At 40.7% G+C, this 27,125-nt stretch overlaps 1 protein-coding gene across 3 annotated transcripts; it reads left to right on the top strand.

The window, feature by feature from the left end:
• Window positions 1-417: 417 nt before the first annotated feature.
• LOC148034891 (protein PHR1-LIKE 2-like) lies at window positions 418-25,632 on the top strand. 3 transcript variants are annotated; one of them, XM_087679831.1, is made up of 8 exons: window positions 418-564; window positions 1,026-1,193; window positions 1,530-1,606; window positions 23,989-24,052; window positions 24,132-24,201; window positions 24,280-24,349; window positions 24,452-24,628; window positions 24,705-24,875. In XM_087679831.1, exons 2-8 carry the CDS (start codon window positions 1,043-1,045, stop codon window positions 24,729-24,731), a joined length of 636 nt encoding a protein of 211 aa, XP_087535957.1. In that variant the 5' UTR covers window positions 418-564; window positions 1,026-1,042; the 3' UTR covers window positions 24,732-24,875. The 3 variants fall into 3 exon arrangements, with proteins under 3 accessions (XP_087535957.1, XP_087535955.1, XP_087535956.1); XM_087679829.1 differs by having other exon boundaries at window positions 24,452-25,632; XM_087679830.1 differs by lacking the exon at window positions 418-564 and adding an exon at window positions 667-735 and having other exon boundaries at window positions 24,452-25,632.
• The last annotated feature ends 1,493 nt before the right edge of the window (window positions 25,633-27,125 follow it).

Genomic DNA, 27,125 nt, shown 5'->3' with positions numbered 1-27,125 from the left:
CGAATTTCAGAAAAATACACAGGAAGAAGCCTTGTTTGACATGGTTTGGCAATTTTAGTGTGTGAGACCCCTCTGAGTTCTCTCACCTCTAAATTCTAATTTTAAAGGAGGATTGAAAGGAAAAGGTGGGATGAGACTAAACATGGGCATTTTTTGAGCGTTGGAGAGGCATGGAAGACGGGTCTAACAACAACAGTACAAGATTTAAGGGTAGGACAAAATGTAGACTTTTTGATTACGGTGGGACAAAAACGAGGCCCTGTCTTACGAATTTTCCTGACTGGGTTACGGCCCACGGCTATTTTCCTTGAGGGACACTTGACGCCTTCTTCCCCTTTGCATCATCCATAATTAGGAGGGGAATATGCCCTCTGCTGTCATCGCTGTCGCTTGCTCCCAATATTATACCTTTCTCTCCCTCTCCAGACTCCCTCCCCCCTCCCCCGCCCCCCCCCCCCCCCCCCTCTCTCTCTGACTGTGCGTCTCCCTTTATCTCTCAGCTGTATGCTGGCGTGTTCTGCTGATGTCCGTGAGAACCAGCAAGTGAACTCTCGACTTGTACAGGTATGCAGGAGTGTTCCCATTCTCATGGAGATGGCTTGAAGGGGAAGAAAAATCAATGTAGGTGCCTGAGAAAGAGGAATCGCTTAAGAGAGAGAGAGAGAGAGAGAGAGAGAGAGAGAGAGAGAGAGAGAGAGAGAGAGAGAGAGAGAGAGACGTGTCCTCTGTACAAAGGTCCGTGTCCACTTTTCCACGAAGGAATGCTTGTGTACACTGCATTCTTCTTTGTCTGCCTGTTTGTGGAGTAGGTTTCCTGCATTACTGTTTCCTAGTGTCTTGCATCTGCGATATAGCTTGCTTTAATTTCCCTCTAAGTGATCTTATCCTGTTTCACTTTTAACATACCGATAGAGTGTTAAAGTTCGAAATTGTACATCTTTTAAGGTCGTGTGCCAAAGCGCGTCTTCTACATGCATATACCATCAAACGATCTCTGCACTAATATTTTGGCTACTCTCTCACAGGTTGTGCTAGGACTCTCATGGCAAAAGAGCGTCGTCATTTTGGGCAGGGCACCAACTTTTTAGGGGATAATGTTGTTCTTTCAACAGATCCAAAGCCCCGATTACGTTGGACTGATGAGCTTCATGAGCAGTTTGTTGATGCAGTTAATCAACTTGGAGGACCCGATAGTAAGTCTCTTTTGTGGCAAATGTGTGTTTGCGTAGTTGTTTTGCAGAGATATCGTAGATTACAAATGCTCTCACTTCTCATGCAAGACACTGGGTGCATATTCTCTCCTTGATAAGACAGTGGTACTGTATGTGTGGCTGGTTCCCATATGCATTTCTTAACTTCCTATTATTGATAGTAAAATTCCAGGTTTCAGAGTACTTCTTCAAGGAATTCCCGTTCTTTCATATATCTACATGGTTTAAGTTATTAATATTACAGGGAGTGATGTATGCATGGTATTATTAGTAAGTAGACAGGATGTATGTCATTTTTATGCTCCCCTTTTGTGGCAGAGGCTACCCCTAAATCTGTGATGCAAGCTATGAATGTCAAAGGCCTCACTTTGTACCACTTGAAGAGTCATCTTCAGGTAAAACACTACAGTGGAATGTGGGTTTGCAAAATTAGAGCGTCTTCAAATATTTGCATAAAGACTATAAATTTCTATGTTTACACGAGTAATGTTTTAAAGCAAAGCTGCATTGTTTCTTAGCTTCCAAGTATGAAGCCGTACCTTGGTAGCAACATGCCTTTTATTTCCTTTTTCAAGGTTTAGAGGTCACTTTTTGATGCAGGTTGCATATAAGCTCTCCCATCTTGGTCGGTTGGTTTGATAACATAGACAAGTTACCTGCATGAGGCAGTGGCTTTTCTTGAGGCTAAAAAATGTAGAAATACACGTTATTGTTTCTAAACATGGTGTATATGATCTCATTTCATGGTAGACTAATTGACCCTAAATTTTATTGATGATTGTTCAAAGTCCTTTTGAAGAGCAAAGGTGTCTAGTAGTGTTGAGCTTCTCGAAGACATGTCCAATCCTTGATATGGAAACTTAGCATAATCTCCGAAAAGGTTTGTACTTGCAAAGCTTTAAGATGCGACTAACGATGTAGTTCATGTACCTTTGTCACACTCAATGTCAACTATCTTTGTATTGATGCATAACTCAGTATCTACAAGTAATAATGATAGTATTTGGACATCTTGCTTAGCTGCTCTTAAGTAGTTGAGAAGATCAAGATGTTATTTTGGAAGATAAATGTAAGTTTCGAAGATAAATTTGAAAGATTGGCGATCAGAGGATGTAGTATGTTGTATCGGATGAATGAGAGACAGAGGAGTGGAATTGTTGAATAAGCATAAATAATATAAAATTAAGATAAAGTTGGCTATTATTAATTAGGGCAAAAAGATATAGATTCACTAGCATTAAATGTGTGCTCTCCTAAGAAATGAAGGGCACTCAAACTATGAGCATGTATAGCCATGATATGTACATTGCTAACATCCTCATAGATCATGGACAATAAGTACAATAAAATATCCAATGATGAAAGACGTATCGTGGTACATACAAAAATGACAATTAGATAGGACCATGGGTAACCCAAGCAATAGGTGATCAAGCCACCACCAAGATGCCTTGGAAAGACTATGATGTTGATGTTGATTGCATTGATCCTTGATCGTAGGGAGTAAAAATAGTTGAATCTTGGTGCTTGTCGTGAACCAACTCCTTGGAAAGTACTATCATGACCATGGATTCCCACCATTGATAAGACTATCAAAGTGCTGCCTTGTGGAAATGGACTAGGAGCAAAGAAGGCTCCCTATTAAACCTCCCATCATGAACTTGAAAGGCAAAGTCAGTCTAGGATTTGCCAAACTTTGTTGCTACATGTAGAAAGCCATGCTCAGGGTTCACAATACTTGCATATAGATGAGGCTTATATGCCCCACCACTACCACCACCACTACGCGCTCACACTTCCTTTCTAGCTTCGGAGAGTCGCGAGGGATGATAACATCACTAGGGCTAGAAAAACAATTCTGTTTTTGGTAGCTCCTTCGTTACATGGTCAGAACTTGAGTCAAAATTTGAGACTAATGAAGAGTCGGAGGAGTCCCCTCCCCGCAAAACCCCCCCTCCCCCCCCCCTCCCTGCAACATTGCTAGCTTCTTGCAATCCTTGTGGAGGTGTCCCTTCTTACCACAATGGTAGCATTGGCTCTTTGTCTTCTTCTTTTGGATGTCACTCTCTTTGAAGTAGCCAAAGCACTCAAAGGGTGGTCCTTAGAATAAGATGGAAACCTCCGTTGTAGTCATAAGATGATAGACTTGTGCTCAAGTAGCATCAATGTCATATGTTGGAAATTGATGGATGATTTTGATGTTTGAGCTTGTAAGGCATTAGCAACACTGTCAAACTGTAGAAAAGAGTCCCCTCAAGATGTGATTTGGGAAGAGCGAATTGCATGTTGCAAAGGTGATCCTAGATTTGTGTCACTCGGAGAATGAATGATTGAATTGTATTAGTCGCCTTCAATCGGATGCTATGTAGTTGAGTGTAGAGGGGAATATATCACTCATGGTCAACAAAGCCTTGTACATAAGTTCGAGCTTCTCCCTCACCTTGGGAGATGTCATATAAGAGGTGATTGCTTGGGAGAATTTCTTTTGAGATGGGTTAAGGAAGTAGTGAATATGCTTTGGCACTGTCGTTGGCCCCATTGAGTGTTGCTTCTTGAGAATTGCCTTCATTCCAATTAGATGGAATAGCAAAGGGTTTTTGGGGACACAAGGTAGATCCTAAAACAATATATTGGAGTTGCTTTTGCCCAAATCAAGCTTTCATCACCTCATTGTGAGCTAGATAGTTAGAGCCTTTAAGCTTGTCATTGTGAAGATATGCTAGGGTTTGCATTGAGGAAACACAACATGTACGACCAAGATTGAAACACAAAGATTTGGACAAAGACAAGCAAGACTTAAACCCTAAACACTAAAAACAAAATGCCAAAACTCAAAACTCAAACATAGAGAGAAGAAACTCTGAAGTGAATGAATGTTGTAAATGAATGTAAGAGTGTACAAAATGTGAAGGGCAAAGCAACGCAGTGTCAGAGAGTGACGTCCATTGGAGATGGATCCCAGGTGTTGTGACCAGTACGACAACAAGAGAGGTGTTTGTTGATGTTTGTGGCCTGTTGGACAACAAAAACGTAGGTACGATAGCATCGCTTGGTGGGAGAGATGGCAATAACTTGTTGCTTGGTACCGGATGCTGAAAACGCAGGCTGATCAAGCACTATGATGATGCAGCAGATGGAGACCGCCAAATAGCAAGGCGTTGGCTGAAAATAGGTTGCCTAGGATTGGATAGTGATAGGGTGATGGGCTGTAGTCAGTGATGGTTGGATAGCAGATGGTAGGTGGTTGATGATTGAAATTTGCATGGTAGAGTGAGAAACTTGCACAAAAGGATAAGGCTAAATAGTGGGCAGCTTGTCTATCTGTAGATGAGGAAGGGTGCCCCAAAAAATTAGGGTTTGGGGGACCACTGAAATTCTCTCAAACCGTGCACCAAATTTGTGTTTTTCATTAATTAAGCGTGTTTTGGGGCTGATTAAAAATGCCAATCAGCTATAATGCGTGTTTTAGCTTAAGAGACATTAGTGTCACAACATAGGGGAGCCATTGATAGATGATATGTAGAGAACACAATTAGGGGGTTTAGAGAGAACGCAAGCACTTATGATTAAGAAGCCCAAAACCAAGGGTTCAACAATTGAAACAAGAGAGAACAATTCAGATTAGAGATAAGAGAGAGGAATAGGATCTGAAGGGAGTGTAGTGAACATAGGCATGACAATTGATGAGTGTGAACTTTCCCTTGAGTGTGGAAATTAGGTTGAAAATACAGATATGAAAACACAAGCAGGTGCTTGCGAAAAAAGTGAAAAACGATTGCAAAAATGATAAAAATGTTAGTTATAAATGAGAAATGATGGCTGGGCTGAATAAAATGCAGACTGCAGCAGGAAAAACACAGGGTCCAACACTGAAACACAAAGAAAACAGGTCACCCAACTGTCAAATGAGGTGCCTAGGCCAGTGTTAGAATTTGCCAATTCTATGGGCAGTGCCCAATGTTTTAGTATTTAGTTCTTTTTCAGTCCTTAGTGTAAACACAACTAAAGTTATAAGTTGTGTCACCATTCTTAGAGTTAGAATTAGAGTCAATTAATGCTAATTGAGTTACAAGCAAGTCCATCTTAGACCTATCTTGTACCTTTCATTCTCATTCTTTCAGTTCAGTAAGTAAATTCTACTCTTTTGCTTTCTAGCACACTCTCATTCTCTCTCTTTTCTCTCCTCCATAGCTGGCTGTTATTTTCCAACATTTGGTATTAAAGCAGGTTCTACGTGTGGATTTAGCTCAACCACCATTAGCCAGTGCCACCCTACCTAAGGTCTTGTTGTTAGCCAGCTCTCTGCTCGAGGAAGAGAAGGACGAGCTGTTGCTGTTTTCAGCTTGCGCGCAATCCTACGTGTAGTCCCGTATGCAGGGTGAGGAGCTATTGTTTTGGAGGAGGAGTTGTTGTTTTTAGCCTTGCCTCTTATTTTCTCACCTCTGCTCGTCATATTCTTAGCTTAGCCTTGTTTGTGATTTTGTGCAAACCCTAGAAAGTGCAAAAATCCTAATTTTCAGATTTGGGGTTTTTTTTTGAAATTTTTGTAATTTCCTATCCATTTTGGCCATCTTTTTTTGAATCTTAGCTCGTGCCACCCAAAATTTGGGGCTTTTGTTAAATTTCGCTCTCTTTCTTTGAAATTTTAGGAAGAAATTTGGGCCATTTGCTCGATCCACATTCCGAGGCAGCAAACAAGTGGTACAACAGCATTTAATTGTTGTTACAATTAGATTGAGCAAATTTTTTTGGGAAAATTCAGTAAATTTTGGTAAGAATCAGCATTAAGCTACTGTAATTTGTACTTTGGAGGGCATACATTACAAGTCAGGTGTGGTACAACAGTTCATTGTTGTTATTTCTTGATTGAGTGCTAATTTGGGTCAAGTTGGGCACACTTAGGCTTTTGTGTGATAGTTTGGTACTTGTTGGATAATTTAGAGGGGATTTTTGGTAACTGAGGAGTACAATCTATACTTTAGCAGAGAAGTATTTGGTTGCAGATTTTTGACCATTACCAACAGTATGGCACGTCAGGGGACTAATGATCAACGCAACATCCTTGGTGTCCTCACTCAAGAGGATAAACTTGATGGATCAAACTACTTGTTGTGGAGTTTTATGGTTCAAAGCCTTCTTGTAGCAAAGGACTTGGGGGACTATGTTTTAGGTGATTTGCAGTGACCAGGAGGTTGTGCACCTCAAACACCTTAGCGCGACGCTAGAAGACATGCTGTTGGTGCTACTGCCCCTCCTCCCCCTCTTGTCGAGGATGGAAGGAGATGGAACTCAAAAGATGCAGACACTTTCTTTGATTGCCTTGTTAGTGAAAAGATCGATCATTACACACATCTGGCCTTGCAAAACCTCAAAATCAACTTGGGATGTACTTGAGCATATGTTTGTAGCAGGTAACGAGGCCTAAATATCTTATCTCTGTAGATAGTTGATCAATGTGAACATCGATGAGGGTGATAGCATGACAGATCACTTTACTCACATGCAAGATTTGTGCGAGCAGTTGCTCAATGTGGATACTGAATTGGTAAACATCACATTTGAACTCTCTTCTAGAGTCTTATCTTGGTTTTTCACACCTCTTTGATGTTGTCTTTGAGGGGGGGGGGAGTTTAGCAGCCCCTTGTATTTGTGGAGTTGGAAGGCCTCTTATTGCAAGAGGAATAGATTGGGAAGAATGTTACATTGCATTTAGGGGATGTGGCTACGCTTTCTAAGTTCAAAGGCAAAGGAAAAGTCAAGCAAAATGCTAAAAATCGGCAAAAGGGTGATGCTAGACAGCCATCAAATAAGGCTGTCCAAGACATAGAAAAGTCTAAAAAGAAAGGGAAATGTCCTTATTGCAAGAAGCCAAATCACTATATTAATGGATGTCGTAAGAGATTAGCCAAAGAGAAGAAAAGGAACTCCGGTTTAGCTGTCTAAGGGACATCAACCAGCAAATTTGTTAATGGTGATACTTGAACCAACTTTGTGGAAGAGGACTATACATTTCTGACTTGGAATTATGATTCTTCAATGGTTGGATTTACAATTTAATGTTGCTGAAACGCAGCAAACGTGGTATTTTGACAGTGAAGCTTCAAAGCACATCACTTCTAGGAAGTGTTTGTTTTCTTCTTTGCATGCAGTCCTTGTTGGAAAGCATGTTTCATGTGCGAACAACAATAGTTATGATGTTTGTGGCATTCAGATAGTCATTATTAGTCCTGCAAATGGTTTTGACTTCATGCTTCTAGATGTCTTGTTTGTGCTTGACATTATAAAGAACTTGTTGTGTGTATCTGCTTTTAACAAGTACGGCTTTCAAGTCATCTTTGAGGATGACAAATGCGTTGTCAAAGATAAGGAGATGGATTATGTGCTCAGGCTGTTTGAAGGGTCATCAAACTCCCAAAACTCATATGTCCATAGCGGGCATGCCATAGCTCCGCATTTTGCATAACGGGCAATAGAGAAGTGACTACCAAAGCATCGTGAGCCTGTGTATCATAGATATCCAACAAAAACAAACCCTTATACAGGGTCCCAAAAGGGTCATCAAACTCCCAAAACTTATATGTCCATAGCGGGCATGCCATAGCTCGGCATTCTGCATAACGGGCAATAGAGTAGTAACTACCAAAGCATCATGAGCTTGTGCATCATAGATATCCAACAAAAAACAAACCCTCATACAGGGTCCTAGACAGCCTGAGCGCATAATCCATCTCCCTGTCACTGACAATGCATCCCAAAAGGGTCATCAAACTCCCAAAACTTATACGTCCATAGCGGGCATGCCATAGCTCGGCATTCTGCATAACGGGCAATAGAGTAGTAACTACCAAAGCATCATGAGCTTGTGCATCATAGATATCCAACAAAAAACAAACCCTCATACAGGGTCCCAGACAGCCTGAGCGCATAATCCATCTCCTTGTCACTGACAATGCATTTGTCATCCTCAAAGATGACTTGAAAGCCATGCATGTTAAAAGCAAATGCAGACAACAAGTTCTTTGTAATGTCAAGCACAAACAAGACATCTAGAAGCATGAGTCAGAACCATTTGTAGCAGTAATAATGACTGTCTCAATGCTATAAACATCATCATAACTACTGCTGTTCGCACATGTAACATGCTTCCCAACAGGGACAATGCAAAGAAGAAAACAAACACTTCCTAGAAGTGATGTGCTTTGAAGCTTCAGTGTCAAAATACCATGTTTGCTGCATTTCAGCAGCATTAAATGCTAAATCAGCCATTGAAAAATCATAATTGCAAGTCAGAAATGCGTAGTCCTCCTCCACAAAGTTGGTTGAAGTATCACCATCAGCAAATTTGCTAGCTGATGTGTCTTGGACAACCAAACCGGAGTCCTTTTTCTTCTCTTTGACTAATCTCTTACATCATCCATTAATATAGTGATTTGGCTTCTTGCAATAAGGACATTTCCCTTTCTTTTTAGACTTTTCTATGTCTTGGACAGTCTTATTTGATGGCTGTCTAGCATCACCCTTTTTGCTGATGAACGCAATGCAACATTCTTCCCAGTCTGTTTCTCTTGCAACAAGGGGCCTTCCAAACACGAGTCTGTTCCTCTTGCAATAAGAGGCCTTTCATGAGTTTGTTCCTCTTGCAACAAGAGGCGTTTGGAAGGCCTCTTGTTGCAAGAAGAACAGACTAGAAAGAATGTTGCATTGCGTCCAGGAGATGTTACTATGGTTTCCAAGCTCAAAGGCAACGGAAAAGTCCAGCAAAATGCTAAAAATCAGCAAAAGGGTGATGCAGGACAGCCATCAAATAAGGCTGTCCAAGACATAGAAAAGTCTAAAAAGAAAGGGAAATGCCCCTATTGCAAGAAGCCAAGTCACTATATTAATGGATGCTGTAAGAGACTAGCCAAAGAGAAGAAAAAGGACTCCGGTTTGGCTGTCCAAGAGACGTCAGCTAGCAAATTTGCTGATGGTGATACTTCAATCAACTTTGTGGAGGGGACTATGCATTTGTGACTTGCAATTATGATTCTTCAATGGTCGATTTAGCATTTAATGCTACTGAAACACAACAAACATGGCATTTTGACAGTGAAGCTTAAAGAACATCACTTCTAGGAAGTGTTTGTTTTCTTCTTTGCATTTGGCCCTTGTTGGAAAGCATGTTACATGTGCAAACAACAGTAGTTATGATGTTTGTGTTGGGAATAAAGGCCCTCATGCCTTTAAATGTGCTCGGGTGTGAACACACCCTTAGCACTTGTACTTACACATATATATCTATCTAAAAACCTAAAGGTACATACTCGTCATTGTGCCTACAAACGTGCTCACTCTCTACTTTGCTCTATCTCACCCTCTTTGTCTCTCTGTGTGCAACTAACACCTGCTGTCTCGATCATTGTGTCTAACCCGTCACTACAAACTGGTATTAGAGCTTACTTTTGTGCATGCTTCCCATGAAGAAGACTAACAGCTGAGCAGCCGTGCAGAAAACGAGCAGAATATTGCGAGGTGAATAGGCAGGTGTGTGGAGAGACTATGCTGCAGGTTAGCAACGACGAGGCAGTTAGGCGGCAGTTTGCGGGGACGACGCTTCAGTAGGTGGGCGACTGGGCAACAGGTGGTGTGGGACTTGTGACAGGTGCCGTGTCCAGCAGCGACCAGCGTCAGTGTCAGAGTCACGCGACGTGCTGGCGAGTCCCCCCCCCCTTTCCCGTCATTCCGTGAAGCATTCATGTACACGCACAAATTGGGCTGAAATTTACCCAATTTCTCGACATTGATGCACATTGAACCCGTGCAATTTGGGGCTTTTGCAGTTTGGGCAAAATTTGTGCAGCATTTGGTCAGTTTATGTACATGCAGGCTGAATTCCATGCAATTTGGACATCAATACTTGGTAAAATTTGGGGGTTTTGTTGAAATTGCTCTATTTTGGCAAAATTGGCCTGTTCTATGCATGACAAAGAAAATGTAGATGTGTGGTTGATGCTTTGAGCACAAAAATTTTGGGGCTTTTGACCGTTCGTGTCAAATCTTATGCCCGTGGTACATGTACAATAGAAATTGCAGCTAAAATCTTGGATTTCTCATGTAATGTGATGTATATGTCCTTGGAATAGCTGTAATCAGTTGTGGAATGCTGTAGCACATGGTTTGGTACTTCTGAAAATTTAATTACAGATCTGAAATCTGTGCTTCTACGTGGTCATTTATTGCTGGTTGGTACTTTTTTGTACCTTGGTCACTTGGGTGACAGTTTTGGGTCTGCATTTGCTGTTTTTTGATCACATTTGGGCTGAAAATCATGGTTGGCAGCAATGACAGCAGTAATCTGATGCACATAAAGAAGCTTGAAGGAGCACATAACTTTGCAGTTTGGCAAAAACAGTGCTATAATATCCTGTTGCAAGAGAAGCAGGAAGTGCTTTGTATACTAGGGGCAGATCACAACAGAAAGGCAAATATGATAGCAAGGGACGTAGTAAATCATGTGGCAAAGATGTTGAATGCCATCATTGTGGCAAGAAGGGTCACTTTAAATGTGATTGCTACAAATGGAAAAAAGAGAAAGGAAAAGGCAAGAAGACAGATGATAGCAAGGAAGAGAAGAAGGGCAGTCAGCCAAAAGAGCAGTGTAAAAATTAAAGAGGTGAATGTAGTCACTCATGACAGTGATAGTGGGAGTGACGTACTCTTTGTCTCTTCACACTTTGATGCACATGCTTTACTTGCAGATACAGATGATGACATGCATACTTGGATTCTCGATTCAGGTGCTTCCTTTCATGTTACCCCTCATCGTGAGTGGTTCTCTGCCTATACAAGGGGTCGACATGGTGTTGTTCATCTTGGGGACAACTATGCATGTGAGATTGCAGGTATTGGCACAAGCCCTGTTCATCTTGGGGACAACTATGCATGTATGGTATGTATCTCAGCGCAAGAAGAGCTTGATTAGCATAGGACAGCTAGATGATGATGGTTTTCATGCCACCTTTGGTGATGGAAAATGAAAGATCTGTAAGGGATCTAAAGTGATTGTCAGAGGGTGCAAGAGTGATACTTTGTATCCACTTCATGTATCTTGTGTGCGTGACCATGTTGTTGCTGTGACCGAGTAAACAAGTATTTCTTTGTGGCATGGCCGGTTGGGACACATGAGTCAAACAGGAATGGAAGTGCTTTCTCGTTTGGGTTACTTGCCTTATCTTCGTTATGCTGATTTTAAGCATTGTGATCATTGTATTTATGGCAAACATGCACAGACATCTCACAAAAAGTCTCTTTCTTTGAAATCTTCTCCTTTAGAGTTAGTACATTCAGATGTATGTGAGATACCATGATTATCTTTAGGGAGAAAGAAATATTTTGTCACCTTTGTCGACGATGCTACACAAAAGGTATGGGTTTATTCTATTTGTAGCAAGGATGAAGTGCTTGACAAGTTCAAAATATTCTTGGCATTAGCTGAAAATTAGACAGATAAGACACTTAAGTGTCTTCGCTCTGACAATGGTGGGGAATATGTGTCCAAGGCCTTTCAAGCATTTTGTGACAGCAAAGGGATAAAGAGGGAGCTCACTGCCCCTCATAATCCACCCCAAAATGGAGTTGTAGAGCGTATGAATCGGACCATACAGAATAAGGTCCGTACATCATGCTGCATTACCCCATGGTTTTTGGATAGAGGTTGTTATGACAGCTGTACACTTAATTAATCGGTCACTAAACAGGTCTTTGGGGAGGGGGGGGGGGAAGTTTCCTAAGAAGTGTGGTCCGGCAAGCCACCTTCATATGCTCACCTGAAGGTGTTTGGCTACGAGGCTTTTGTGCACATTCGCAAAGAAAAACGTAGCAAACTTGAGCCAAAGTCCTGTAAATGTATTTTCCTAGGATATGGTGACGAGGGTGAAATGGGTTATATATTGTGGGATCCCAAGAAAAGGAAAGTAATACGTAGCAACGACGTTTTCTTCCGGGAAGATTGCATGCATAAACAACCTGAAAAGACAAAGGAGGTCCGTAGGGTTGTATTCCGAGAAGAAATACCTTTTGGACAGAAAAATGTGCCCGATATACAGCTGCAAATATCTGTTGTAAATGAACCTGTAAATACTGGAAATGATCAGCCAGCTATTGCCCATGATAATGAGCCACTACATGTGTAGGAACAACCGGGACAACAAGCTGTTAATATTGATTTGCAGGCTGAAATGCAAGGACAACATGTTGAAAATGGAAATTTGCAGGAACAACCAGCAAACAATGACCATTGGGTACAATGTGACAAATTTGTTCCTGGTGAAAACAATATGGCTGATTATGTCATGTTGATAGACTATGGTGAACCGTTTTGCTTTAAGGAAGCAATGAACAGACAGGACAGCAAGAAATGGTATAAAGCCATGTTGTCAGAGATGGAATCTCTTGAGAAAAATGGCACTTGGGTCTTGGTGCAGTTGCCTAAAGGGCAGAAAACCTTTCCATGCAAATGGGTTTATAAGATGGTCACTTCTGGTTCCTCACCGAAGTACAAAGCAAGATTGGTTGCAAAGGGGTACAAGCAGGAGCATGGAATTTACTTTGATGAGATTTTCTCTCATGTAGTCAAGATGACTATATTGAGAACCATTTTGGGCTTGGTTGTATACGAGGATATGGAACTCGTACAGATGGATGTAAAGACTGCATTTTTACATGGTGATTTGTATGAAGACATATGTATGCAGCAGCCTGAAGGGTTTGTGGAAAAAGGGAAAGAGAAGATGGTTATGTAAACTCAAAAGGAGTTTGTATGGGTTGAAACAAGCACCAAGAGAATGGTATCGTAAGTTGGATACATTCATGTAGTCTCAAGGCTTTCATAGAAGTCAAGTGGATCACTGCTTGTGTACCAAGAAGGCAACAGATGGCAGCCTGATTATCTTGGTTGTGTATGTTGATGACATGTTGATTGCTGGCAGGGATACTCATGCCTTGGACTCACTGAAGCAAAGTCTTCATGTGGCAGCTTTGACACGAAGGATCTTGGTAATGCAAATCACATTCTTGGCATGCGAATACTTAGAGATATGTCAAAAGGATTACTCTATCTATCTTAGCATGAGTATATCTCCAAGGTTTTGCAATATTTCAATATGGAGGGGGGGAAAACCATAGTTACCAGGAACGGGGAACGGGAACGGGGGGAATGCCTAAAGTTAGGGAACGGGAACGGAGGGAACGACATATATATATATATATATATATATATATATATATATATATATATATATATATATAGATAGATAGATAGATAGATAGATAGATAGATAGATAGATAGATAGATAGATAGAGAGAGAGAGAGAGAGAGAGAGAGAGAGAGAGAGAGAGAGAGAGAGAGAGAGAGAGAGAGCTCATAGATTAAGTTAGTTGGAAGATTGCATGGTGGAAGTGAGAAGGGTGGCATGATATCACTGTTGTATCTTGCTCGCACCAAATCTGGACAAATCCCCAAATTGTCCAAGTCCTGCGTGTACCAATTTTAGTGAAATTGAAAGAATTTCAATAAAATGTGAAAAGCTCCAAAATTCCCGGGTAGATTTGCACCGACTTTGCAATTTCTGAGTCAAATTGTCCAATTCTGTGTTGAGATCCCCAGATTCGAGAAAAGCCCCAAATCTCTGAGCCGATTTTGAACAGATAAGAGATCTTGTGCTCAGGCGTGCGAAACCCCGTCAATGGGTGGAGATTTAAAAAAAAAAGATTGAATTTTTGAAAAAATCTACGGGTCAACGGATCCGTCAGTCGTACGCTGTGACGCCCGCCTTTCGCCATTACGCGTTGGTCGCCGTGCTCGCCGTGTGGTCGCCCTGTCGCGTGCAGCTATTGCCTGTTACATATTTCACAGCAGTCGCCTCCAGTCGTCTGTCCACGGTTGCTGCAGTTCCAAGGAACGGCCGTTCCAAACAGGGAACGGTTGTTGGAACGGCCCGGAACGGTGCGGAATGGGCAAGAACGGGGCTGGGAACGGGTAGGAACGTTCCATGGGCGTTTCGCTGGTAGACACATGCCGGAACGCGTTAATCCGTTCCTAAGGCTCGGGACAGGCGTTCCCTGTTTCTATGGGGAAAACAATTGGGGTTCCATTGCTTCCATATGTGAAACTCAGAGCAGAGGACAGCCCTACATCTGATGATGAGAAGATTGAAATGGCCAAGATACCATATGCTTCAGCTGTTGGCAATTTGATGTATGCTATGGTTGCTATACGTCCTGACATTGCCTTTGAAGTGGGAGTGGTTAGTAGATACATGGCAAACCCTAGTAAAAAGCATTTGGAAGGAGTGAAAGGTATTATGATATACCTCAAAGGCACAAAGGATTTGTTCATTTGCTTTGAAAAGTAGAAGGTATCTGTCATTGGCTTTACAGATGTAGACTATGTTGGTTATGCAAACTGCAGAAAGTCCACTTTTGGGTATGTGTTTACCTTTACAGGAGGAGCAGTCTCTTGGATCTGCAGGCTACAAAAGTGTGTTGCATTGTCTACTACAGAGGCAGAGTATGTGGCTGCCATTGAGGTATGCAATGAGGCCTTATGGCTTTCACGTGTGGTGGGAGAGCTTGGCATCACAGATACCTGTTCTCCATTATGATAGTCAGAGTGCTATCATGCTAGCACGGAATCCTGTCTTCAATGCAAAGACAAAGCACATTTAAGTGAAGTACCACTTCATTAGAGATGTACTTGACAGCAAGAGCATTGAGCTTGTTAAAGTGCATACAGATGATAATCCTGCAGACCTTCTCACGAAGGGTCTTCCAGTAGAGCGGTTTGCTCATTGCCGACAGATGATGGGAGTTGGATAGATATATGTATTTCAACTTTGTACATACCTAGACTTAGTTGATTCTTTTCTCCTCTTAAGGCACATTGCCTTTAGGTGGGAGGTTGTTGGGAATAAAGGCCTTGTGCCTTTAAATGTGCTCGAGTGTGAACACACCCTTAGCACTTGTACTTACACATATATATCTATCTAAAAACCTAAAGGTACACACTCGTCATTGTACCTACAAACGTGCTCACTCTACTGTGCTCTATCTCACTCTCTCTATCTCTCCGCGCACATTTAACACTTGCTGTCTCGATCTTTGTGCCTAACTCGTCACTATAGTTTGTGGTTGAAACGCAACAAACATGGTATTTTGACAATGAAGCTTCAAAGAACATTACTTTTAGGAAGTATTTGTTTTCTTCTTTGCATTCGGCCTGTTACATGTGCGAACAGCAGTAGTTATGATGTTTGTGGCATTGAGATAGTCATTATTACTGCTGTAGATGGTTCTGACTTCATGCTTGTAGATGTCTTGTTTGTGCTTGTGACATTACAAAGAACTCGTTGTTTGTATCTACTTTTAACAAGCATGGCTTTCAAGTCATCTTTGAGGATGACAAATGCATTGTTAGAGATACAGAGATGGATTATGTACTCAGGCCGTTGAAAACAAATCTATGCATCTTTGGGAGTTTGTGGTCCCATGAGGACATGTGCACTTGGAGATCATCTTTACTTTGTTGGATTTATTGATGACTACTCTTGGTATATATGGATGTATGGACTGAAAGCAAAATCTGATGTGTCTATTCATTTTAAATGTCTTGTTGCAAAGCTTAAGACTGAAATTGGCTTGAAAGTGTAGACACTTCACATTGATAGAGGGGAGGACTACACGTCTCGTGCTTTTGAGACATATTTGCTTGAGCATGGCATTACGGACCAAGCCATTGTTAGAATGATTCCTCAGTAAAATGATGTTTCTGAAAGGAAGAATCATACTCTTATGGAGATGACTCGTTGTATGCTCAAAAGCGGTTGTGTCATAAATTTTGGTTAGAAGATCTTCCGTGTGTAAATCATGTATTGAATCATGCACCCACTAAGGCACTAAAGATGATCACCCTATTTGAAGCTTGGCATGGCACAAAACCCAAGGTTGACTACTTTTGTGTGTTTGGTTGCATAGCTTATCCACATGTTCCGAAAGAGCTTCGTGGGAAGCTTGATGACAAGGGTGCAAAATGCATATTTATTGGCTATAGTTTGAAAAGCAAGGGCTATCGCTTGTATGATCCATGCACAAAGTTTTTGTCAGTAGGGATGTCATATTTGCTGAGAATGTTGCATTTTCACATGATGAGTTTCAAATGCCAGCCACCCATGATATTGGTGATGTCTTTGAGGGTCTCTTGTCACTTTCTTTGGAGTCCACTTGTTTTAAATGGTGAGACAGACATAATACAACAAGCTGTTGTTGCACCATATGCGCTTGAACAGTAGGGTATCGACGATGGTTTGCCACATATAGTGAAAGATGCAGTACAATACGAGAGGGCTGTTGTAAATGCAACAAAAACAGTTCCCAAATGGCTGCTACAAACTCTCCAAGAGAGTAGAATGGATGCTCCTTTAGCTCAACGCTCTAGAAGAGTTGCTAGACATACAATACATGATGCAAGGGAACCCCATTTGGCTGATTTTACGGAAGTAGATGATTGTGATGAACATGTATTTATGAGATCATTGTTGGATGATGATGAGTCTACTTCCTTGGATGAAGCTCATCAAGATATGCATTGGATATAGGCCATGTAGGATGAGTTAGACTCTATTGCCACTAACTTTACATGGGATCTTGTGGATTTACCATGAAACCAGCCTTCCTTCTTGGAATGGGTGGTGATAACCTGATTTAAGAGTTAATTACAGCAATAAATAAATGCACATAAAATGAAATACACACTTTACCATAACATTCTTGGACAGTAGACACCCTGTTGGCCCCAAAATTGGCGCCCCTTGCAGTATTTCTTTAGCTTTGATTCAATTGGAAGGAGTACAACTTGAGATTCTTCAATCTCCTCTTGCTAACCAATTGCTCTTACTGTCATAAATGACCAGCAAGCCTTTTGGGTCATTTGCGCCTTGATTCACCCAGACTACTTCTCCAATTTGACCCTTGGCTGGCTCCTGAAATCCCTTGATAATATTCAATTATCAGCTACTGATTTCAGTCCCTCGAGCCTTCAATCTCTGGCACGGATCCCAAGGTGGCTACTAAACCTTAATTTTTGCTGTAAATTAGGGTTTACTGCAGAAATTACAAATCAGCCCACCAAAAATGGTTGAGATCTCCTCCGAATGGCTAAGAATTGCTGAGAATGGCTGAGCATAGGCTAAAGGAGATGAGAGAATGCTGTAGAGAGAGAAAATTTTGAGATTTGTTGCGAAGAACTGATCAAAATCAGTTGCTGCCCTGCTGTACCAGCCCCAAACGGATGCACCACCAACAATAGGAGCATCAGAGACTGTGATATTCAGGAGAAAGTGCATTAGCAGCAATTGCCAGCTTCCCAAGGTCAAGAATATGCAATCTCCATCACCAAAATGATCTCCAATGGCTGGGAAATGGCCCCAAAAGCTGGCAGTAACAGTCCAACACCTCTTCCCAACAGCTCCAAAATGAAAAAACGAGATTTCCCTCTCCCTTCAGCCCTATTTAGCCTTTCCCCCACTTGCACGGGAAAGTTTTGCCAAGTGGCAGCTTTCTTAATCCATTTTCAGCAATTTCCAGCCATTTAATTGATTTTCAGAATTAATTAATTCTGAAAATTAGTTCAGCCCTTAATTCATGCCCAAAAAATTGACCTTGCCCTTCCAAAAGTTAATTGGCTAGGGCATTTGCAACCCAAAGTGGTCCCATGCATTAATTGACTCTTGGACAAGCATTAATCCATTAATTAATGCCTAGTCCCTAGTGTCACCACTGACACTTAATGGCCAATTAATGGTCCTAGGGGCAAATTGACACCAAAATTCACCTAGAATCTAACAAGTGTAACTTGTTACAACTTTTGCCTTTAACACCCATCTTTTTCACAGGGTCCTTCAGCCTTCAACTGTAAAAAAAGTAGCTTGCACCTCACATGTGCAACACATGTGTATCTTTTAATTGCACATTTGATTAATCCTTTAATCAAACGTCAATTAAACATTAGCAAAGTATCAAATTTTCACGTCCTCGTGACATACCACTTGGCGAGAAGGCCATTGGCACGGAATGGGTCTTTAAATTGAAACGCAAGGCTGATGGTATCATTGATAGGTATAAAGCATGGTTGGTAGCAAAAGGCTATGCACAAAAGAAGGGTATAAATTATGAAGAGACTTTTGCTCCTACATCTTGTATGAGTACGGTGAGATGTGTAATTGCTATGGTTGCAAATCATGGTTGGAATGTACATCAATTTGACATTAACATTCTTGAATGGGGATTTGCATGAGAATGTTTATGTATCACGATCTCTAGGGTTTGTGGTTAAGGGGAAAGAGCACATGGTATGCAAGCTAGACAAAAGTCTTTATGGTCTCAAACAGGCTCCTTGTGCATGGTACTCTGAAATTGATGCATATTTGGCCAGCAAAGAGTTCAAAAACAGTCCAACTGTTGTCACTCTATACGTTAAGAATAAAGGGGGGGGGAGGGACTTGTTGATTATCATTCTTTATCTAGATGACATGTTGCTCATTGGATCTTTAGAAGCAAAAATTGCAAACTTCAAGGCTGAATTAAGACATGCATTTGCTATGTCAGATATAGGCTATCTACACTATTATTTGGGGATTCAGTTCACCCAAAATCAGCATGGTATCATCATGTCACAGTCATAGTATTTGGATAAGGTGTTACATAGTTTTAATATGTAAGATTGCAAACCTATGTGCTCTTCTATAGAGCCAAGCTTAAAGTTGTCTATGTATGATGGTCAAGAGATGTCCGATGTTGCAATTTACAGCTAGGTTGTTGGCTATCTTATTTGCAACACACTCCTTGACATTCAATATGCAGTATCTTAGATAAGTAGGTATATGTATAGCCCATGGATTATACGTTGGCAAGCTGTTAAGTGGATCTTTAGATACTTGCAAGGTACTTAGTCGCATTTATTATTATTTTCCAGGGGGGAGACTTGCAATTATAGGCTTACAATGATTCAGATTGGGCTAGTGATGTAGACACTAGGCAGTCTACTAGTAGACATTGTTTCTTTTTGGGCCGCTTGTGCATTTCATGGCTAAGTAAGAAACATCCTACAATGGCTACCTTGTCTTGTGAGGTTGAGTACAGGGTAACCTTCACGACAATAGTGGAATGCGTATGGTTGCGTAGATTGTTGGCTGATCTACATTTACCATTGGAGGGTTCTACATTCATTCTTTCTGATAGTTAGAGTGCTTTTGCAGTGGCATGAAATCCTGTGTTTCATGCTCGCACAAAACATATTGAGGTGCATTACCGTTACGTTAGAGAGAGATGCTACGCAGAAGAGATCAGCTTGATGCATTTTTGCTATCAATTCCCTATGACTTGGGATTTTTTATTTTTCTGTGGACTTAAGCAGCCACTTGGCTTGGATTGTAGTTTAGGGAGGATGGAAGAGTCATTGTTGAGGGATAAGTGATGGTTCAAGATTCTTCACGTCTTTGTATAGACAATGAAAGTCCTTAGATCTTTTGAAATGCTATGTATTAGAGCGCAAGGCAAAATAGAAATAATATTTGCTACTTGTTGAGTTTGCCTACAATGATATAGTGTATACTTCCGTTGGCAAGGTGCCATTTGAGATTGTGAAAGGAGAGAAGAAAGCTATGTCCATTTTACATATGAAGGATAGGATCTTTGAAGTAGACAAGTATGTAGAGAATTCGGATGATGCCTACAAGTGTGTTAAGCAATCTCTTCTAAAGTCTCGCTCAAAGCAAAAGAAAGCATCAGACTATCACAGTAGGACCCTAGAGTTTCTAGAGGGTGATTGGGCATTTTCATGCTTTGAAAAGACTAGGTTTAGGGAAATGAAAGGTAAGGAAAGTTTGCTTTCTAAGTTAAGCATGTGTTATTATGGTCCTGTTCAAGTATAACAAAAGATTAGCGAGGTGGCTTATAGGTTGAGGCTTTCTAGCATTCGAAGATACACAATGCATTCTATGTGAGTCTATTGAGGCCTTTTTGTGGAAATATGCCTACGGAAGCTATTGATGAGGTTCGATTGTGGAAGTCAAGGAATTTGGTCGGATACTCTCTCATGAACAAATTTTGGCACATAACGAAAGGAAGGATAAAGTTCCTTGTCATTATTTTGTGAAGTTTAAAACCTATACACCATTGGATGTGAAGTGGATGGGAGAGTGTGACTAGTAGTTTCATTTTAGTTGTTGTAGCTTTACCTTGAGGCATTTCAATTGGATCCAACCTTGTTTGTAGCTCCATCACGTTGTGTAGAGCATAGATTTGAAGCATTGCTTGATGCTCAAAAGTGGAGTAGCACTTTCACTCCTTTTGGTTAGATACGCTTAGATACCTAGTGGTGGCTTGGTGTGCTTTATGTTCACCCAAGGTATTGTAGTTTGATAATACATTTGCTTTGGGACCTACTATGATTAGTGCTCTAGACACTATTATGTAGTTGTGTATAGATGCTTATCATGGCGTTGACTATATACTTTTTGGGCAATTGTGATTTGGATTATACTTTTGGATATGTATATGGCAGCAGTAGGTGCACATATTGCTTGGGTCATTTTTGATGTTACATGTTAGTGTACTTGTTTCGGTATACCTTTGGTTTATACACACATGCAATTGGGGTTAATTGCATATCAATTGCTAGGTTTTAAGAGCACTAGAATGACAAAGGGACTTAATGGTTTAATTAAAATGAACTTCAATTCTGGCACCCCTAGCTCATGATACAATGATCCTTGCACTAGTACTGAAAGATATGACACCGGGGCATGCGGTGGCCAAGTATGCGGACTATGTGCTACAAGGATAGGAAAAAAGGAACAAGATGCAATGTGAAACTTTCGTTAAATTGAAAACAAGCCCTACGTTTAAGTTTGGTCCATTGAGCAGCTCACTTATGATTTAAGTATAAAGTCATTAATTAGCCATTGTTCAAAAGTATGATTTGATTAAGGAGTAGCTAGTTATCCATTTAGAAACTTGACCTTGGCTATTTCGGGCTCTCTTTCTCTCTCCTTTTTGGAGTAGCCCAAGTTTGAAGAGATGTAGCAACAAGAGATGTATGCTTGTTGGTTTGCGATTAATAGCAAGAGGAGAGTGTTTTGTGGCCATTCTGAGGTGCTAGACAATTGGGAATCAATCTCTTCCCCCCCTCCCTCTTTTTGTGGCTGTGCTAGCTTTGTTTTCTAGTAGATGAGAATTAGGATTTGCTGTTTACAATAGATTAGTCGCTAGAGATTGTAAAAAACTAGTCATTTTGGGTGTTGAATCGTTTGCTGAAGATGTTCCAACCAAAATTGCCAATTTTGCCTCTTGTTTGGGCTGCCAAATCATTGGAGGTTTGGGCCACACACTAGGTAAAATGTATTCAGACATGCAGGTCTGATTTCCAGCCATTGAAAGCATTAAATTTGATCTTAGGGCAAATGCATGCTAGAGATTGGTGTCTATGGACAGTAGATTTACAGGTTTGAATTACTTCAATTTGATAGGGAATCGAAGGTGCATTGCTTATAGAAAGATTAGTTGCGAGGATTTGCAAAAAATTAGTCATTTTGGGTGTGGAATTGCTTGCTAAAGTTGTTGCAACCAAAATTGCTAACTTTACCCCTTGTTTTGGGTCACCAAATCATTGAAGGTTTGGGACACATTAGGGAAAATGTATTCAGACATGCAGCTCTGATTTCCAGCCACTGAAAGGATTAATTTCGGCATCCAATCTCAGGGCAAATGCATGTCAGAGGTTGGTGTTTATGAACAGTAGGTTTACAGGTCTGAATCACCTCAATTTGATGATGAATTGAAGGTGCATTGGTTAGGGCAGAGCTCTAAGATTGTTTGACAATCAGGGCTGCGGTCTCATTCGATGAATTGGATTGGTTTGGGATTGAGATTTGTGTGAATTCCTCATTGATTGCAGTGTGGCAGTAGTGAGAGACTACGGATGCAATTCTCAATGTTGTGCTGGTCAACATTGGAGTGATTGCAGCTCTATATGCTTGAAAACATACTGGTTTGAGTGTGTAGTTGAGACAAATTCAAAGCTCATCGGTCAACGTTGGTGAGAGCATTTGAGGACATAGCAATTGGAGTGAATCTGGTCTAGTGAAGAGCTAGGCATACTTGTTGATCGTATGAGTGGGTCACAAGTGGTTTGCATAAGGGCTCATCTTTAATATTAACAAATTATTGTAAGGGGTGCTCACCTTGAGGGCCAATCTAGTTTTGTCCACACTATGCAAGAGTGCTCCAGCTTGTAGGTTCTTTGTGCCATTTATCTATTTGCTGAATTGAATAGTGTGTGCTGTAAGTTTGTGTTCACTGCCCTGTAGATCAGATCTACAGGTCAGGCCAGTTTCAAGAGGGAAGCTATAAATAAGCAGCAACAATGCGAATAAAGATCAGGCATGCCAACATTTGAAAGGGCCAAAAATACAGGTCAGCGAATATAAATGTGGCTCCTGTTCAGAAAGTGTGCCCATACAGCATTATATGTAAATTGGTAAAATTTGTGTTTTTTGGCTTTGTAATGCTCAGTGTAGGTTCTCTGATAGAAAGAAAGCTCAATTTCAAAGAACCTCAAAAACTTACTGGCAGAACCATGTTCTTTGAAAGCTATTTTACTTGACCATTTCATTTGTAACTTTACATTGGCTTACTTAGGCTTTATGGCTAGTCTCTTTTTTTTTTGGGGGTGGTGGAAATAGTTTACCTGTCAAGAAGAGAGGACTTGAGTGATGTCAGATGGATAGAAACATGAGCTCTTAGTAAAATCTACACAAGGTTCTTGGTATTCAGTTATGTGATTACTGGGGGAGTGGGGGGAGCAGATCTTCTAAGGACTTGAGTGATGTCAGATGGATAGAAACATGAGCTCTTAGTAAAATCTACACAAGGTTCTTGGTATTCAGTTATGTGATTACTGGGGGAGTGGGGGGAGCAGATCTTCTAGGCTCGAGCATTGGTTCTCGGTCTGACAAGGTAGTTGAGAGGAGAAAGGGATTCGTCGGTGGAGAGATCTCTCTTTGAAGTATGGAGGATATGATATAGACATCTGTACAGGATCTCCCTACAAAGTCTTTCCTCTCTCTCTCTCTCTCTCTCTCTCTCTCTCTCTCTACCTATGTGGCACTGCCATGCCAGCCCTGCATGCAGCCTGCTACATGGCAGAGTTGTGACAGACTTCAGGGGCAGCCCTGCATGCAGCCTGTGACATGGCAGAGTTGTGACAGACTACAGTGGCAGCTCTGGCAAGGTAGTGTTTTGGGTTGAGTATGGAGGAATTTGAATAGGTCTTTTGGGAATGCTGCACGTTCTTTTCATTCCATATAAGGTCTTCCAAATAGGCAAAGGCTATGCCCTCTTGTGTACAAGATTGCCCCATTCATGTATTCATGTATACTTGCTACATGTGAAAATGTCCTAGAACAAAGCTACCATATATTTGAACAACTTTGCCCTTGTACTATGTGGATTTGAACAGGTTGAATGCTAGTAAACATACTTTTAAAGGATGTTTAACTGAGCAGAAATAAAATCTCCATTGAAGGTGGATTATTTGATTATTATTTTGATGGTTAATCGTTTGTAATAGCCTATTTATTTACTGCTGTTGTTATACGCACATACCTGTGAAGCTAAAGCTCGGGAATTAAGTGTTGCTCACGGTTTTATGGGAGTTGATAGGTTTTATTGGGATTCTTAATGCAGAAGTATCGATTAGGAAAGCAGGGACAAAAAGATGTGAACGAGGGTGGTGGCAATGAGAAGATCGGTGAGATGAATCTGATCCTTCATCGTTTTGCTAGGTAGTATCATAGGCTCTGCCTCACATGTCTGTTTGCCTAGTGCAGGAGGGTATTTGGAACCTCCAGTACCTAGTCCAACAACATCAACAGATACAAGCAGTCAGAATGTCTTTGAGTATGTTTCTTTTCCTAGAGGGGGTATTACGTGTTACAGAGATGCAGTCCTCTTAATGACATCCGTTTTCTATTTCAGTGGCTTGAAAGTTGCTGAGGCTTTGCGTGCTCAAATGGAGGTACAAAAACGGCTTCTTGAACAGTTGGAGGTCAGTGTTCTGGTCTGAAGCTTTTTCTGCTTAAGCCATGGACAACCCCTTACTTTGTTTGTTTTTTTTGGATACTCTCCGGGCGTGTTAATTTTCAACCAGTCCCAAAGGATGCTTCAAGAGCGGATTGTAGCACAGGGTAGATATTTGCAGTCCATACTTGAAAAAGCACAGCAAGTTCTCTCAGGACAGACAGTGTCAAGTATCGGTGTTGAAGCAGCTCGAGCTGAGCTATCAGAGTTGGCTAATCGAGTATCCCTCAATTACAATCTCTCAGAGGTAAACATGCCCTTGATTGGTAAGTCATCCACACATGGTACTGAAGGGGACATGACATTACAGCCCCATGATACAGGAGAAAGCTCCCGTGAAAGCTGTCTGACCAATATGCCGTCGAATGAGTGGTCTGAAACAACAGGCAGTGAAGATACATGTCTGCATGCTAGGAAGAGAACCAGGATTTTCTTTGACAATGCGGACAGGCAAGCAGGCCACCATGGAGAAAGAGACGATTCAAAAGATGTGATCAAATCAGGTAGATGCATGCCAGAAGATGGACTATCTAGCACTTCACCAGTCTGCATTACCTCTGAAAGCAGAATAAATCAGGAAAATATGCAAGACAAGCCTGCAGATGATGAAAGACCAGCAAATTCCACTTGCAAGATGGAGAATGAAATTGATCGTCTTTCTCAAAATTATCACACTGTAGAAAGACCAGCACCAAGGAGAGCAGCAATATCTGCTGAACAGGTGGACAGGTGGGCTGCCTCAAATGATAGTGGAAGATATGAAACTACAGGATCGTCAAGGAAATTAGGCTCTTCAGCTTTTCAAGTGTCAGCCAATGGACTGGATCTCAACTCTGAGTGATTATTCAATATTAGAGGTAGGTTTTCCAACTGTGTCAGAGAGTTTGGCTGAGCCATCTCTACCTCAAGGTAAGCAGAAGAGTGTCAATGTAAAGGAGAGGTAATACCTGATTGTTGCATGATGTCTAGTCTGGCAATCTATCAAATGCTTTGGTTGTCTAGTGTGATAAGTACACCTAACTGTAACTTAGATTCTGATACCTACACGTGGCCCTTACTAACGAAGAATCCAGCTTATTGCTTAGCTTATCAAGTGAAAGGCTGCATTCAGAGGTTGTGCTCGCCTTTCATACCATTATTAGGTTTTATGGGGCATTCAAGCTAGCAAGTGTGTGTTTTGCATGAGGAGCTATATCAAAAGTGTACATTGGAAATAAACTTAAGAAATTCTGAGAGGTATTTTTATTGTCACACGGGGGACTAGGCGGAACTCTTCATTCTTTGTTAATCTACATTGAACAGTGTTGAAAATTAAGCCACGAATCTCCAGCAAAGAAACATTTCAGCTTGAGCAATGGGTAAAAGAGTGAGGGAACATAAAACTCATTATTATGATGGAGAAATTAACGTTGCATTCGAGTTTTTGTGTATTGAGTTAAATAGTAAATTTTGCATTTGAGTTAATATGGATAGATTCATGTAAATTCACATAATCACACTTATATGAATGTTTATATGTAACTACATATAATCACTTATTTGGCTATGGTGATGCACCATTATTTGCTCTATGCATATAGGACATGCACATTGCAGCACCACTATAGTACTGTTTTGTAGCATAAAGGACCAGTATTTTCATCAAGTTTTAACTGAAGTACATTAGTATTTGCATGAAGAAGAGAAATGTTGTCAAATGTTGTTCGAATTCTCATTGAACTGTTACTATCAAGGATTATTTTTGCATAGAGAATACTTCAATGGGTGGAAAGAAATGTTGCTTCCACCAGGTCCTTATCACCATCTGTTTTCAATGAGGATGGGGATGGACCATAGTGAAAATTGTACTTCTTTGGTCTTGCTGATGAAAATGTTTTCATCCATGGAAGAGGGCAAAAATTTAGCCATTAGAAGTTGACCATTACAATGCCAAAATTGTAGTAGGCTAGTTAATCTAAAGGCTAGTTAATCTAAACTTGTTCAGTTTTCTGAATTCGATTGGCATATTATTAATTTGACAAAATTGAAGTTCTGTTCTCACCTTCATTACATGCCTTTGTGGTTGACTAGGTGTGTCTGATTTTCTCCTATCCACCTAAACTTCATTTCTGTGGTTTGATTAGAACTTGGATTACATAAATCTGGCTATTGATGAAAATGAATAAATACCCTTTTATAAGCAGCATAATATGATAATGAGTCGTGCAAGACACTTATAATCTTTTTGACCTGTCAAAAAAAAGGGTTGGGCACGTTTCATCAAATTACAAGGGTACACAAGGTGTACCTACCAAGAATTTTGTAGGTTGCAATGACAGTGCAAGCTAATCTACTTTATGAGGGATAAATATGAAGATATGGTTTGGACTCTATAAGAATGTTTCACCTACACTTGTGCTTGAATTCTAGCTCTCCATTTAGCACTTCATGGTATTGATCTTGGATTGTGTCATTATCCGGTCAATTATCTCCATTGTCCTTATTTACTATTGCACAATGTATTGGTTTTATACTTTTTACATCCAATAGTAACATAGATGATTTAGTTATTTGGTCACCATGATGAATTGTATTTTATTTGACATCTTATTTTTCTGTAAGCTTCATGTAAGCTTCATACATGAATACTATGCTTTGATGTCTTTGTTTTGAATGTATAGTTCAATTGTTTATCTCCATAGCAAGTTGTGCCAATCCTTATTTTTATCTCTACAATTGTCATTGTTTTGAAACTCTCATAAGGT

Source organism: Lygodium microphyllum, chromosome 6, assembly GCF_053477565.2.
Source record: "Lygodium microphyllum isolate KBCC chromosome 6, Lygodium_microphyllum_v1.1.10, whole genome shotgun sequence".
NCBI lineage: Eukaryota > Viridiplantae > Streptophyta > Polypodiopsida > Schizaeales > Lygodiaceae > Lygodium > Lygodium microphyllum.
Note: the sequence above shows the minus strand (reverse complement) of the source record. Positions and strands in the feature narration are given on the sequence as shown.